Genomic DNA, 14,201 nt, shown 5'->3' with positions numbered 1-14,201 from the left:
TTTATCATTTTCCAAGGATTTTCTCCCCACTAATCCTTGAGCTCTTTTAGATGTCACTGGAGCTTGTCACTGTGCTAGTAGATGTGGGCTTTACATGTAATAGCGGTCTTCAGTCCATACATTAGGTTGTGCTGGTTCCTAAATTAATTTAAATATAAAATAATTGGCTGGATGTAAAGATTTACTTTTTATTTTATTTTTAAAATTTTTATTTATCCTTTTTTGAGGTGGAGTTTCGCCCTTGTTGCCCAGGCTGGAGTGCAATGGAGCAATCTTGCCTCACTGCAACCTCTGCCTCCCAGGTTCAAGCGATTGTCCTGCCACAGCCTCCCGAGTAGCTGGGATTACAGACAAGTGCCACCATGCCCAGCTAATTTTTGTATTTTTAATAGCGACAGGGTTTCACCATGTTGGTCAGGTTGGTCTCAAACTCCTGATTTCAGGTGATCCACCCGCCTCGGCCTCCTAAAGTGTGAGCCACTGTCTCCAGCCAAGATATACTTTTTAGTTGATTGATGATGTATTCCCCTGTTTTGGAGCTGCATGGGATATATTATATGATAATTAACATCCTTTGGCTGGCCATGGTGGCTTCATCTCTACAAATACAAAAATTAGCCAGGCATGGTAGTGTGAGCCTGTAGTCCCAGCTACCTGGGAAGCTGAGGTGAGAGAATCTCTTGAACCTGGGATGTTGGGCTGCAACGAGCTGTGATCGTGCCATTGCATTCCTGGGTGACAGCCTGGGTGACAGAGTGAGACCCTCGCTCTCAAAAAAAAGGAAAAAAAAAATTGGCCAGGTGTGGTGCCTCATGCCTGTAATCCTAGCACTTAGGGAGGGTAGATTGCCTCAGGTCAGGAGTTCAAGACCAGCCTTGGCAACACGGTGAAACCCCATCTCCACTAAAATAAAAAAAATTAGCTGGGCATGGCGGCGTCTGCTTGTAATCCCAGCTGCTTAGGAGGCTGAGATGGGAGAATCGGTTGAACCCAGGAGGTAGAGGTTACAGTGTGCTGAGATCGCACCACTGCACTCTAGCCTGGGACAGAGTGAGACTCCATCTCAAAAAGGAAAAAAAATTAAGCTACCGTTTGATGATCTCATATGATATAAAACTTACGGAATCATAAAAAATTAAACATGTACCAATTTTGTATAATCTTCTGGTGGGACAAGGCCAGGCAGAGGGAGTCAGGGCACGGGCAGGTGCTCCGGGGCCTAGAGCAGCATGCACAGGAGTGCTGCGAGGCAGCAGCCTGCTCGTGGGGTCTGCTGAGCACCCTTCGCATGACATGTGTTTCGCTGCAGTGTCTGTTTGAGCTTTGAGGTTTCTGGTACTGCGTGGACAGTGACAGCCGGCTCTCTTTGCAGCACATCCACAGCAAGCAGTCGCTGTTCTTTGTCTGGGAACTGAAGTGGACAGAAGAGCCTCCTCCTTCTCTGCATTGCCGCTTCTCTGTTGGATTCTCCCCAGCTTCTGAGGAACAGCTGTCTGTCTCCTTAAAGCCGTATACTTACGAATTTCAAGTGGAAAATTTTTTCGTACGTGACGTATTATTTTGGGAAGGTGGGGCAGGAAAATGAAAGATGGCACTATGTTCTTTATAACCTGAAGCACTGAATAGACAGCTTCGTTCAACGTAATGAAGGAGCAGCTTGAGAAAAGCAGTTAATTCTTGGGGTAGTTGAATCATTGACTGTCTTTATTATAGAACCCTGGGCCCTTCTCAAGTGACACAGCTGAGCTGCCCACACTCCTGGAGCATCTCTAAGAGGAGTGTTTTTCATTGGAAAGCCCAAAGACGCCTTTTCTCTTCTATGTTTTTCCCTTATGTTGACCGAGTAACTTCCTGGAAATATTTCTGGGAGTCATTGCAACTGCAGGGGCATTACTTTCTAAGGCATACCTCTAGATTTTAAAGGAAAAACTGAAAACGTATGAAAACCTGCTAGCTGAATATTGTGAAGATTTTCTTAGAACTTGTGCATCATTTGGTAGAAGCCAATCTGAGTGTGGAATGAAGAGTAGCATGGAGCTAGCTGAGTAGATACAGGTGTGTGTTTGTGTTCCGTTAGTGAGATTCCTTCACCTAATGTTGTGCAATATGCTTCCTTTTCTTCTCTTTACTATTTGAAATTGTCAATTTTTATTTGAAGTGTTTGTCTTTAATTAGCAGTTTTTTCTCTGTCTTCTTCCAACCAAGACAAATTGTTTTAACCTTCATGTTTTATAACTCTTATTTAATAAATAAATTTAAATGAATCAATAAGATTATAAATTTGTTAAATAAATCTAATAATGGTATAATAATAATTTATATATAAATAAATAAATAATTTATGAGACAGGGTCTCACTCTGACACCCAGGCTGGAGTGCAGTGGCACAATTAGAGCTCACTGCAGCCTCAACCTTCTGGGCTCCTGATCTTCCCACCTCAGCCTGCTGAGTAGCTGGGATCACAGGCACACGTCACCACACCTGGCTAATTTTTTTTATTTTTTGTAGGGATGGGGTTTTTTGCCATGTTGCCTCGGCTGGTCTCAAAGTAGTGGGCTCAAGTGATCCACCCACCTGAGCCTCCCACAGTGCTGGGATGACAGGCGTGAGCCACTGTGCCCGGCCAAAGTACAAGTCTTTCTGTGGCCACATCTGTTTGGTTCTCCCGGGAAATACCTGATGGAATACTGAGTCGCAGTGACTCTATGGTTAGTTAGCTTTTTAAGAAACTGCCAAACTTTTTCCAGAGCGCTCTACATTCCCACCAGCAACATGGTGGGTTCCAGCCAGCACTTGTCCCGCTGTCTTTTTGCCTGTGGCTGTCCCAGTTGGCGGGCATTTCTCCAGTGCCTGGTAATTCTGTGCTTCTCCCTGTGGGCGTGGGGCCCATTTTTCTGCCGTCTTTGGAAGGATGTCTGTTCAGATCCTTTCTCCAAGTTTAAATTTATTTTTGAGTTGTAAGTTCTTTATGTACCCCAGGTACCAGGCCTTATGTATGATTTGCAGGTATTTTCTTCCATTTGTTGTCCTTTGAAGCACTAAAGTTTTAAATTTTGATGAAATCCAATTCAGCTCTCTCTTTTATTACTTGAATTTTTGTTTTGGACTTAGAAAATCATCTCCTTTGGTCAAAAAGATTTTCTCCTGCATTTTCTTCCACGATGTTGGCAATTTCAGCACTTACATTTAGGTCTGTGATCTACTTTGACTTAGTTTTTGTGTATGGTGAAAGGTAGGGTCCAAATCTGTTTAAGTGACCCATCAGCTGTCCCTATCCCGTTTGTCATAAAGACGCTTTCTTCCCTGTGCGGTGGTCTTGGCCCCCTTGTAGGAGACAAGCTGTCCATCAGTGCTCACGTTTCTCTCTGAAGAGGCTCCGTGACTCTGGTCATTGTGCCTGAGCTCCAGGGGCTGCCAGGTGAGGCCCTGCTGCTTGCCCTGGGCCGTGCTTTTCCCTGCGCCCTCCACGCTCCTTCCCAGGCGCGGCGGGAGCAGTGTTCAGGCACACCCCTCTTCATCCTGCTGCAGCTCTGGGTGTCCTTCGAGCCCTGAGGCAAATCTGCATTCTCTCTGTAGCACAGAAATACTCAGACTGTGCTCCAGTCAGAAGCGTCTCAGGAGCGAGAGGCGTTTCAGTGGGCCTCTGGCGCAGCGTTCCACTGCTTCAGCTCCCAGGACCTGCCGGCAACTGGGCACGCGCCTGGCACTTTTGCATCGGTGTGTTTGGGATCCTTTCTGCCTTGTGGCTTGAGAGCCCCAGAAGTCCCAGCATGGCCCTTCTAGAAACTGGTGGGAGTTTGTCCCATGTCTGAACAGAGGTAATTGGGGATTTGGTAGATCACCGAGAAAGGCTTCTCTCGGAATTGCTGTTTAGGCTGTGAACTCCCAGCAGATGGCCTCAGACTCCAGACGAACACCGAAATCTCTTCTTTGAACATTTTACAATACCAGCAGAACACCTTTAAGTTGCCACACACACACACACACACACACACACACACATCTCTCTCTCTCTCTCTCTCTCTCTCTCTCTCTGTCTGTCTCTCTGTCTCTCTGTCTCTCTGTGTCCCTTTAGAAGTGGAACTGCCAGTTTGTAGTGGGTGAGCCCATTCCCATCTTTGCAGTAGCAGATGGATTTTGATCGTTTGTCATGTGTGGTGGTAGAATGCTAAGCATGTTTGAATAGCCACTGAGAATAGATTGATTATGGAAATGAAATATGAGAAATTAGATTATGGACTGAATTGGGTGATACCAAGGACTTCCTGTTGATATTGCTAGTTGTGAAAATGGCATTGTGTTTGGTAAGAAAAAGTCCTTAGTGTTTAGTAATGCATATTGAAGTAGATGGGGCAAAATAGCAGGTTGTCTGAAATTCGCCTTATTTTTTATTTTTATTTTTTGAGAGAGAGTCTCCCTCTGTCACCCAGGGTGGAATGCAGTGGCATGATCTCAGCTCACTGCAACCATCACCTCCTGGGTTCAAGCAAGTCTCCTGCCTCAGCCTCCCAAGTAGCTGGGATTACAGGTACCCACCACCATGCCTGGCTAATTTTTGTATTTTTAGTAGAGATGGGGTTTCACTGGTCTCAAACTCCTGACCTCAAGTGATCTGCCCACCTCAGCCTCCCAAAATGCTGGGATAACAGGCGTGAGCCACCATGCCTGGCCTGAAATTTGCTTTAAAATACCTCAGGCAATTACAGAAATGTACGTGGATCGATAGATGACGCGGAGGCAGCAGCGTGCTGAGATCTTGGGGTCTGGGTGATAGGCGGCTGGACGATTGTAGTGCCGTCCTTTCTTCCTGCTTGAAAATGTTTGTAATTTAAAGCAGAATGTTAAGGTTCAGAGTGTGGGACTTGGGAAAACATTGCATCGCCCTTCGGTGGAAATTACTGAGAGGGAGTGGCTGCAGTTGCTCCAAGGCCAGCCGAGCAGATGGGTGTCTTTCCTTAGCTCTCCAGGGTCTGCGGGCAGCTCTGCCCTTGCCTCTAGTTGCGTTTTTTAAGACCACTTAGGCACATTTCCTTTCTTTTCTCTCCCTTTCCTGCCCAGACATTATACAATGTGAAGGCTGAGATCTCTCCCCCTTCCGGAATGGAGTACTGCAGAACAGGCTCCCTCTGCTCCCTGGAGGTGTTGATCACGAGGCTCTCTGACCTCTTGGAGGTGGATAAGGATGAAGCACTGACCGAATCTGATGAGCATTTTTCGACCAAGCTTATGTATGAAGGTAGGTATTCTCGAATTCACGGGCTCAAGCGACCCTCCTGCCTTGGCCTCCCAGAGCGCTGGGATTGCAGGCGTGCACCACTGCGCCCAGCCCTGTCTTGCGTCTCGAGTGGAGCTTTTACCCAGGCATCACAGCATTACGCCATGCCATTAGTCATTTGGGAAACATGGTTTCTTGAGTTGTGCAGATCTTCCAAATGTGGGCACCTTTTGTTTGACAATATTTTTTAAAATCTGCATTTGTGATCTCAGGGAGGTCTGAGAGCATCAAGACTCTGTCAGGCTCACAGTGGCAAGTGCAAGTTTTTCAAAATTCCGACTTTGGCTTAAAGTCTCAGACGGCATCATTGGCAGCAAATACTCATGTTGTTGTCTTTGAAGTGACAAGCTTACATCATTCATTTTGAAGCAAGCCTACCAAATAGCCAGCACTGAATGACTAGCTTCCCCAGTGCCCTTTTAAGTGAAAAAGGCGTTCTGGGGAAACAGCAGCTACTTGAGCTCACAGCATGGAGTACGGCCCATGCGCTTTCCTGAGCCAGCTGTCATTCTGCAGCAGAGACGCAGAGAATGTCAAGAACACTGGTACTCAAGCATGGAAATAACTCCAATGTCCTTTAGCGCGAGAGCAGTTCAACTGGCACATCCGATTCCTCCTCAGCAGTGAGACAAGGGACTGTTGACACATGCAGTGCTGTGGTTGGATCTCAAGGGAAAACACCAATCCTATAAAGTAGTGTACTGTATGATTTCATTTCTAAATGACATCGCCAAAACGCCAGCCTCAGAAGGAGAAGTGGTGCACGGACCAGTGGGAGGCTGCAGGAGACCATCCTCTGTGGTAATGAGAATTCTGGGCCAGATATACACATGTGACAGGTGCCACAGAATTAGACCCAAAGAGTGCCTGTAAAAGCTGCTGAAATCCAGTGAGGTCAGCAGCCTGGTTCACTCTGTGCTGAAATCCAGTGAGCTCCACGGCCTGGTTTACTCTGTGCTGAAATCCAGTGAGGTCCACAGCCTGGTTCACTCTGCGCTGAAATCCAGTGACCTCCATGGCCTGGTTCACTCTGTGCTGAAATCCAGTGAGGCCGGCAGCCTGGTTCACTCTGCTGAAATCCAGTGAGGTCGGCAGCCTGGTTCACTCTGCGCTGAAATCCAGTGAGCTCCACGGCCTGGTTCACTCTGTGCTGAAATCCAGTGAGGTCAGCAGCCTGGTTCACTCTGTGCTGAAATCCAGTGAGCTCTGTGGCCTGGTTCACTCTGCACTGAAATCCAGTGAGGTCGGCAGGCTGGTTCACTCTGCGCTGAAATCCAGCGAGCTCCGTGGCCTGGTTCACTCTGCGCTGAAATCCAGCGAGCTCCGTGGCCTGGTTCACTCTGCGCTGAAATCCAGCGAGCTCCGTGGCCTGGTTCACTCTGCGCTGAAATCCAGTGAGCTCCGTGGCCTGGTTCACTCTGCGCTGAAATCCAGTGAGCTCCGTGGCCTGGTTCACTCTGCGCTGAAATCCAGTGAGCTCCGTGGCCTGGTTCACTGTGTGGTACCAGTGTCAGCTTCCTGTGTTATGTGAGATGGCACAGTTGGGTGAGGCTGGTGATGAAGGTGTGTGATCTCTCTACTATTTTTGCAGCTTCTTATGAGTCTATAAACATTTGTCAATTGGAAAAAAGTGTGCTCAGGAGCTGAATTGAATAAAATTAGCAATTTTAATGGTGTCATGAAGCATGGCATTTTGTTTTGTTTTTGCTGTGAGTTCCTGGGAGTGAAGGACTTGAGTGACATGACTGCATAGTCTGGCTCCTCATTTCATGCTACTGTGGTTGCCCCAGCAGGGCTGTGCAGCAGTGTGAAAGCTTTGAGCTTGCGGGTGCCCTGAGAGCCGCTCTGAGAACCGTCACTCCATTGCCTTCCTCCTGACATGGCTGGGCCTCTGCGTGTCCTGCAGTAACCCCTGTCCTCAGAGGTCCCCCATCCCCACCCACAGGATGGCTACCTCCCTGAGTCCTTCTCGGCTGCTCCTGGCCTTTTGGTCACTTTCTCCCTGGGCCATTGCTCAGTATCCTCCTCATGATGGGAAGCTGTGACCTCTTTGACAGGTTGACTACTACTGGGTGGTCAGGATCCCCGTCTTGCGTATCTCCAGGACTGGTCCCAGTGAACCATCACTTAGGTGTTTGAATTGCATTGAATTAAATGAAGGTATGTTACTAATAACACCTGCCATATATTAAGACACTACCATGTCCCAGGAATGGTACTAAGTGCTTTATACAAGGGGTCTTCAAAAAAACCATGGAAGATACATTATGAAAAATCTGTGCATGGATTTCAACACTGTTTGCACCAAAATAGGCTCTTACTCACTAAGCAGGATCTAGTGCGAGGCACTAAGAAGAAGAAGACATCAGTTTTAAAATTAGCCGGGCATGGCGAACCTTCCCAGTACTATCCGGAAGACAAAGCAGGCTAACTGATAAGATCTCAGTTTTTAAAATAGCCAGGCACAGTGGTGGGCACCTGTAGCTACTCGGGAGGCTGAGGCAGGAGAATTGCTAGATCCCAGGAGGCGGAGGTTGCAGTGAGCTGAGATCATACCACTGCACTACAGCCTGGGCAACAGAGCGAGACCCTGCCTCAAAAAAAGGAAAAAAGAAAAAGAACCAACATCAAATTTTATGGTGAAGCCTGGGTGGAAGAATAGTGAAATCATTGATGCTTTACGAAAAGTTTATGAATTTCTTTGGACAGAGCCCCAAAGAATTAGTAGTTTGCAAATGGGTATCTTGTTTCAAGAAGGCTCGAGATACCGCTGAAGATGAAGGCCACAGCCAGCGGACCAACCGCATCCATTTTCAGGGAAAATACATTCACCTTGCTCATGCCCTAATCAGAGAGGACTGACGACTAACAGCAGAAACGACAGCCAACACCACAGACGTCGGCTCAGCTGACTCAGTGATGACGGAAAGGTGAGCAAAGGTTCCACTTGGTGGGTGCCAAAACCCTAGCAACCCCATCCGCTGCAGACCAAGAGCTTCCATGGAAACTTGAATCACATGGGATCAAGATCCTGAAGCATTTACTGAAAGAACTGTAACAGTGTTTCCTTCCCGGCATCATCTCAGGACAACGCAGACACAGGCCGGGCAGCCCCAGCAAAGCACAAGCAGGCTGCTCAGAGGCCACCGAGCGTGAGGCATTTGCTTGTTGGCTTTCTGGAGGGCCAAGAACAACAGCCTCTGCTTATAATGAGAGTGTTCTGAGGAAGACAGCAAGAGTTTTGGTAGAAAAGCCCCTGGGGAAGCTTCACCAGAGTCCTCCTCCACCACCAAAGCTCCGGCCCACTCCTCTCCCCACACGAGGGCGGCTCTGTAAGGGCCTGATGGGAAATCATGAGGCATCCACCTTGTGGACCTGGCGCGGCTCCTCCCGACTTCTTTTTGTCTCCTGGTTTTTTTTTTTTTTTTTTTTTTTGAGACGGAGTTTCGCTCTTGTTACCCAGGCTGGAGTGCAATGGCGCGATCTCGGCTCACCGCAACCTCCGCCTCCTGGGTTCAGGCAATTCTCCTGCCTCAGCCTCCTGAGTAGCTGGGATTACAGGCACGCGCCACCATGCCCAGCTAGTTTTTTGTATTTTTAGTAGAGACGGGGTTTCACCATGTTGACTAGGATGGTCTCGATCTCTCGACCTCGTGATCCACCCGCCTCAGCCTCCCAAAGTGCTGGGATTACAGGCTTGAGCCACCGCGCCCGGCAGTCTCCTGGTCTTAAAAAGTCTTTGAAAGGCACCCACTTTTCTTCTAATAATGTAGAGAAAGACCGCATTGACATGGCTAAATTCTCAGGACTCCCCGTTCTTTAAGCATGGACTAAATGGCCGGCACCATTGCTTACAAACATGTCTTGACCTTAATGGAGCTTACGTTGAGAAATAAAGCTTTTATTTTCTGTTTTCATCTCTGACTTCCAGTTTTGCATGAACTTTCCATAGTTCCCTCTTACGTACTCTTGTTCCATCCTATAAAAGCAGCTCTATGAGGCCGGTGGTGTCTCACCATTGTACACCACACTCCGTGTGGCTCCGCCAGTACCCGGCCATCGAGCCTGGAGGCCTTGGAGGCTCTTCTGAGTGGCAGAGTTGGCTTCAGACCTAGTGGGCTTGGAGACTGCCACTTGCCAGATGGAACTCACTTAACTGCCAAAGGAACCATACTTGGGAAGCATTACACACAAATGTCAGGGAGATGTCAACTCAAAATTAAATCGTTACTTGTTGATTCATTTATTAACCTCACAGGAAAAAGCAGTTTTCCTTACATGTCCAGCTTAATTGATTCTAATCTAGAACTAACTGAATGTTGGATTTAATGAAATAGGTGTTGTCGGCGTTTAAGTGCATGGCTTTATCTTCAGGTGCAGCTGCAAGGGATGAGCTCGGTGTCCCGCTGTTTTATCGGACAGCGTCAGGTGAGAGGATTGGGTCACCATGGCCATGACTCTCGCCTGAGTACTGAAGGCCTGTCCGGGGTGACACACCGCTTCCTCTCGTTTCAGTTGTTGACAACAGTAGCAACTGGGCAGTGTGTGGGAAAAGCTGTGGTGTCATCTCCATGCCAGTGGCTGCCCAGGCCACTCACAGGGTCCACATGGAAGTGATGCCGCTCTTCGCGGGCTATCTCCCCCTGCCCGACGTCAGGCTGTTCAAGTACCTCCCCCATCATTCTGCGCACTCCTCCCAACTGGACGCTGGTAAGGGCTTTTTAAGAAAAAGTATACATTCGGTGTTTGAGCAGGTGACCACTTTGTGCGAGAGGTGATGAACTTGTGACAAAGCAGGTTTGAGAACTAGTGGCATGTTTTCAGTGCCAGGAGAAACCAGTACCCGAATCCTCGTTTGCCGTTAGAAGTCTCGGGCGCCTGCTCTGAAGGCTGAGCCTGTGTGTGCAGAGTGCTCTGGAAAGGGGCAGCCTCGGGTGGCAGCCCGCATGTTCAGCCTGGCTTCGTGTGGCTTTGCCAGTACCCGGGTGAGTGTTGGCACGCTTGGGTCTGACTCCCTGTGTGTTTTGCAGACAGCTGGATAGAAAATGACAGCCTGTCAGTGGACAAGCACGGGGACGAGCCGCCAGACAGCAGCAGCCTGAAGAGCAGAGGCAGCGTGCAGTCGGTCTGCAGCGGCGAGCACAAAGGCCTGCCCATGCCGCGGCTGCAGGCGCTGCCAGCCGGCCAGGTCTTCAACTCCAGCTCGGGCACACAGGTCCTGGTCATCCCTAGCCAAGACGACCACGTCCTGGAAGTCAGTGTCACATGACAGTGCCGAGTGGACAGGCGCCACGGCCCGGCTGGGAGTGCACTTTATGGGACTGTGACTGGACTCTTCTCTGTTCTGGCTCCAGTAAGACCTTCCGTGGTCCTGCCTGGCCGTGGGGACATCAGAGAGCGTCATCGTGCAGCTGGCCAGCTGAGTTCTGTTGTTGTTTTCATGCCGCCCGTCATCTCAGATGTCCTGCTTTTCTCACCCAGTCCCCCGGCTGGTGTCCTGTGCCTCTAGCTCAGAGCCCCGGCCTCCCTCCCCCTACCTCACACGCTGCTCGTGAAAGCTTCCACCCCCGCCGTCTCCACGGAGCAGCCTCTACCTGCTGGCTCTTCATGGAAGGCCATTTGCCCTTCAGGCACTCAGCAGGCCTCGCAGTCATAGTGACACGTGTGTGCCTTTCTGGTCACACAGCTGCCCAGTGTCCTGAGCGGGATGGATTTGTGTCTCCTAAGGGGTAGAACAACTGTTTACCGCAGAGCCTCTCATTGTGCTTTTCTACAGTAACCGCTTCTAGGGGAGGCGGGTGGGGGGAGGGAGGGACCGTAACCCCTTCTGTGCCTTGGGGTGCCGGAGCTGGGGGACCGGGAGGCCCTTCAGCTGGAGCCACAGAAAGGTACTGAGGAAAGCTGAGAGCCAGCTGTGAGGAGGGCCTCACTGGTGAGGCTTCTTAGGGATAAATGTGTTTGGAACCCTGTGGTCCCCCATGATGTTGATGGAATATCATATGCACTGGGAATTAAATATGTATTTGATTTAATTATCATTATATATGTGGGGGTTAACATGTTGTTTTTCTGTCCCCTTTAAAGTCTTTACATGTAATTGTAGCTGTATAATCATAATTTTTCTTCTGCACCTTAAGTCTTAGAAATTAAGATGTTCCATCGTAAGTGAGGATGAGAGAGGTCCTCAGTGTATTTTTTGTCCGGTTGTGGGGAAGGACTCAAGTCCTGGAATGTCCTCTGCTGGTCTACTGAGTTGCAGTCACACTGTTCCAATGGATTATTTGCTTTTGGTTGTAAATTTAATTGTACATATGGTTGATTTATTATTTTTAAAAGTACAGACTAACTGATGTAATGTTTATAAGTTGCACCAAAAATCAAGGACAAAAATAAGTGTGTTTGTTTTTACAGATGTGAAAGTCACAGCTTGTAAATAAGTGCTGTATGTATTAAACCTTTTCCAGCTCTCCAAAGCGATGTATTTTTGTACATATGAAATAGAGTACTCTTAACTTACTGGGCAAATGTGCTTGGAATTGAACTTGACAGGATTAGTGCAAGCAGATGGAGTGCGGTCCAGCAGCAGGTGGCCCTTGTGTGAATCCCCGCGGACGTGCGAGTCGTGGAGAGGAGCACCGGGTTCCTGCCCAGCACTGTGCTCGCTCGCGGGAGGGGTGGGGTGTGGGAGGAAGGAGGCCCAGGCCGGGGAACCGTGACACAGCATCATTTCCAGTATTCTCTGTGTCGTCTTAGCTCATTCAGTAGATATGATTTTTTTTCCTCCTACGTCTTTTTCATTTGTAGAAATTGGAGACGTGTAAAGATGATAAATAATTGTGTATTTAATTAAACTTTCCAGAAATTTATCTCCCACGTGCAGTTTAAAACTAACAAACTTGGTCAAACTAGTTAGCAAATTAGAACTTCAGAATCTAACAATAGTTTAGGGTTTCTAAAATAAGGTTTCTTATCAATTGACAATTGCCCTGCATTTCTACCAAGTCCTGTGAATAAAGAGGTCTGAGATTTGATTGTGTCCTATCCACATAATCCACGTGGTCAGCCTGGGAGCCTTCCCCAGAGTACAATGTAGCTTTCTCTCTCACTTTCTGGAAGAGTGGATGTGCTTAAATGTTTCATTTATTACCCTTTGATTTTCTTGTAACTGGTTCTACTCCCAGGTTGAAATTATCCAATTACCTATATATTTAGAAGAAGAAAGTGAAGGGGAAATGCAAAATGTTTATGGCGCTGTCTTCTTGCCTGAAAACAGAATGAAATCAAATTTATCACAGTTTTTTCCCCTTAATTACCCAGAAGATCTTTTGCAAACTGTTACGAGTGCTCTTGCCTCTTTAAGACAAAAGAAGAATGTCATCCAAAACTGTCATTTTTTTCTTAATGCTCATCATAAAAGTACTAAAAGAGTAACTGTAATTGGATTTTTATTGTGTTTTATGTAAAGTAAGGTCTATGTGTTTGAGACAAGCTGGTTTTGTTGATAAAGGTTTAAGAGATGTTAAATAATTGTGAAGCCAGATATACAATGTGTGTGTTTCAAAAAGCAAAGAATTTGAGGCCGTTTTACAAATATCTGTGGAACATGTAAATACTGTCAAATGGAAAATAAAGTAAGTTATAATTTTTGTGAATTTCATGGGATGTCCTATGACTGGAAAAATTATAACTCTTCTGATTCTAATGTGTAAATCGTATTTAATCTGAAAATGACTTTACCTACAACAGTTCCGCTGTCAGCACAGCCTAGGAGGGTCAGATTCCATATTACTTTTAGCCGAGAGGGCAGATACCGCATCTGGAATTAGCAGAGAAAATGCACACAGGCTTCTATTCAATTTTTCTTTAGTTCTTAAAATAAGATGAAATCAAACACTCCGGGTTTGTATATAAAAGGAAAAGCTGTTCTACTTTTTATAAAAGGGCAGACTGGGCTGATCTAAATATTTTCCTTTCAACTTTGTTCTTTAAAATAAATCCTACCTGGTTTTTAAATTTTATTTTTCATGAAAATGCTCCTTTCTCTACATTTATTCATCCTATATATCAGGCTGTAAGACCCACAGCCATCATTAATCCAGTGTGTTGGGATTCTGTGACTGGAGAAGGTGATAAGTTGGTGACTTGACACTGCAGGTATTAATTACATTTTCATGGTTTACTATGAAAAGTCATTTTTCATATTATGTAATATATTGTTAGATTAAAACCATTGTATTAAGACTTTAAAATGTAAGCACTGTAATTCTGAAAATATACATTTTAAGAAGAAACTGTTTTGCCCTGGATCTTTTGCTGCGACATGGTGTGACAACAGTATGTAATATGAAGATTTTCTTGGTTTCTCTCCCTAGTCCTTGCTCCCGACTCTCGGGCCTAGATTTTCTGCCTTTTGGGAAGGAAGCATTCAGGACTTGACTTTTCTGAGACCGAGTCTGGCTCCGTCACCTATGCTGGAGTGCAGTGGTGCGATCTCAGCTCACCGCAGCCTCTGCCTCCCAGGTTCAAGTCGCTCTCCTTCCTTGGCCTCCGAGTAGCTGGGACTACAGGCATGCACCTAATTTTTGTATTTTTAGTAGAGATGGGGTTTCACTAGTTTGGCCAGGCAGGTGTGGAACTCCTGACCGCAGGTGATCCACCCGCCTGGGCCTCCCAAAGTGCTGGGATTACTGGAGTAAGCCACCGCGCCGGCCAGCGTTCGGGACTTTATGCATCATTCCTGACCCAATAGCTCACAAGAACGAAGACACTTATAAGTGCAGGGCTCTCGGGTGCCGTGGACGCCGCTGTCCTGGGTGTGCCCAGCTTGGCCTCGGCTCGGAGAGCGCTCTGCGCTGGAGCGCGCGGTAGTCGGGGACACCCTGCCGCGTGGCTCCGGGGCTGTGGGCGGGCCCCGGAGAAGACTCC

At 47.4% G+C, this 14,201-nt stretch overlaps 1 protein-coding gene across 5 annotated transcripts in view; it reads left to right on the top strand.

Moving 5' to 3' along the window:
• The window catches only part of TRAPPC10 (trafficking protein particle complex subunit 10), a 92,592-nt gene extending 79,664 nt beyond the window's left edge, over positions 1-12,928 (top strand). For 4 of the 5 annotated variants that reach the window (XM_039480443.2, XM_074389144.1, XM_074389143.1 and 1 more), the window contains 4 exons: positions 1,373-1,543; positions 5,060-5,237; positions 9,792-9,986; positions 10,307-12,928. In XM_039480443.2, coding sequence (XP_039336377.2) covers positions 1,373-1,543; positions 5,060-5,237; positions 9,792-9,986; positions 10,307-10,545 — 783 coding nt within the window. In that variant the 3' untranslated portion in view covers positions 10,546-12,928. Of the gene's footprint in view, positions 1-1,372; positions 1,544-5,059; positions 5,238-5,488; positions 7,898-9,791; positions 9,987-10,306 lie in introns of those variants that run through there. The other variant, XM_074389145.1, reaches the window with a different exon arrangement.
• The last annotated feature ends 1,273 nt before the right edge of the window (positions 12,929-14,201 follow it).

This window comes from Saimiri boliviensis, chromosome 18 (assembly GCF_048565385.1).
Source record: "Saimiri boliviensis isolate mSaiBol1 chromosome 18, mSaiBol1.pri, whole genome shotgun sequence".
Lineage (NCBI taxonomy): Eukaryota > Metazoa > Chordata > Mammalia > Primates > Cebidae > Saimiri > Saimiri boliviensis.
Note: the sequence above shows the minus strand (reverse complement) of the source record. Positions and strands in the feature narration are given on the sequence as shown.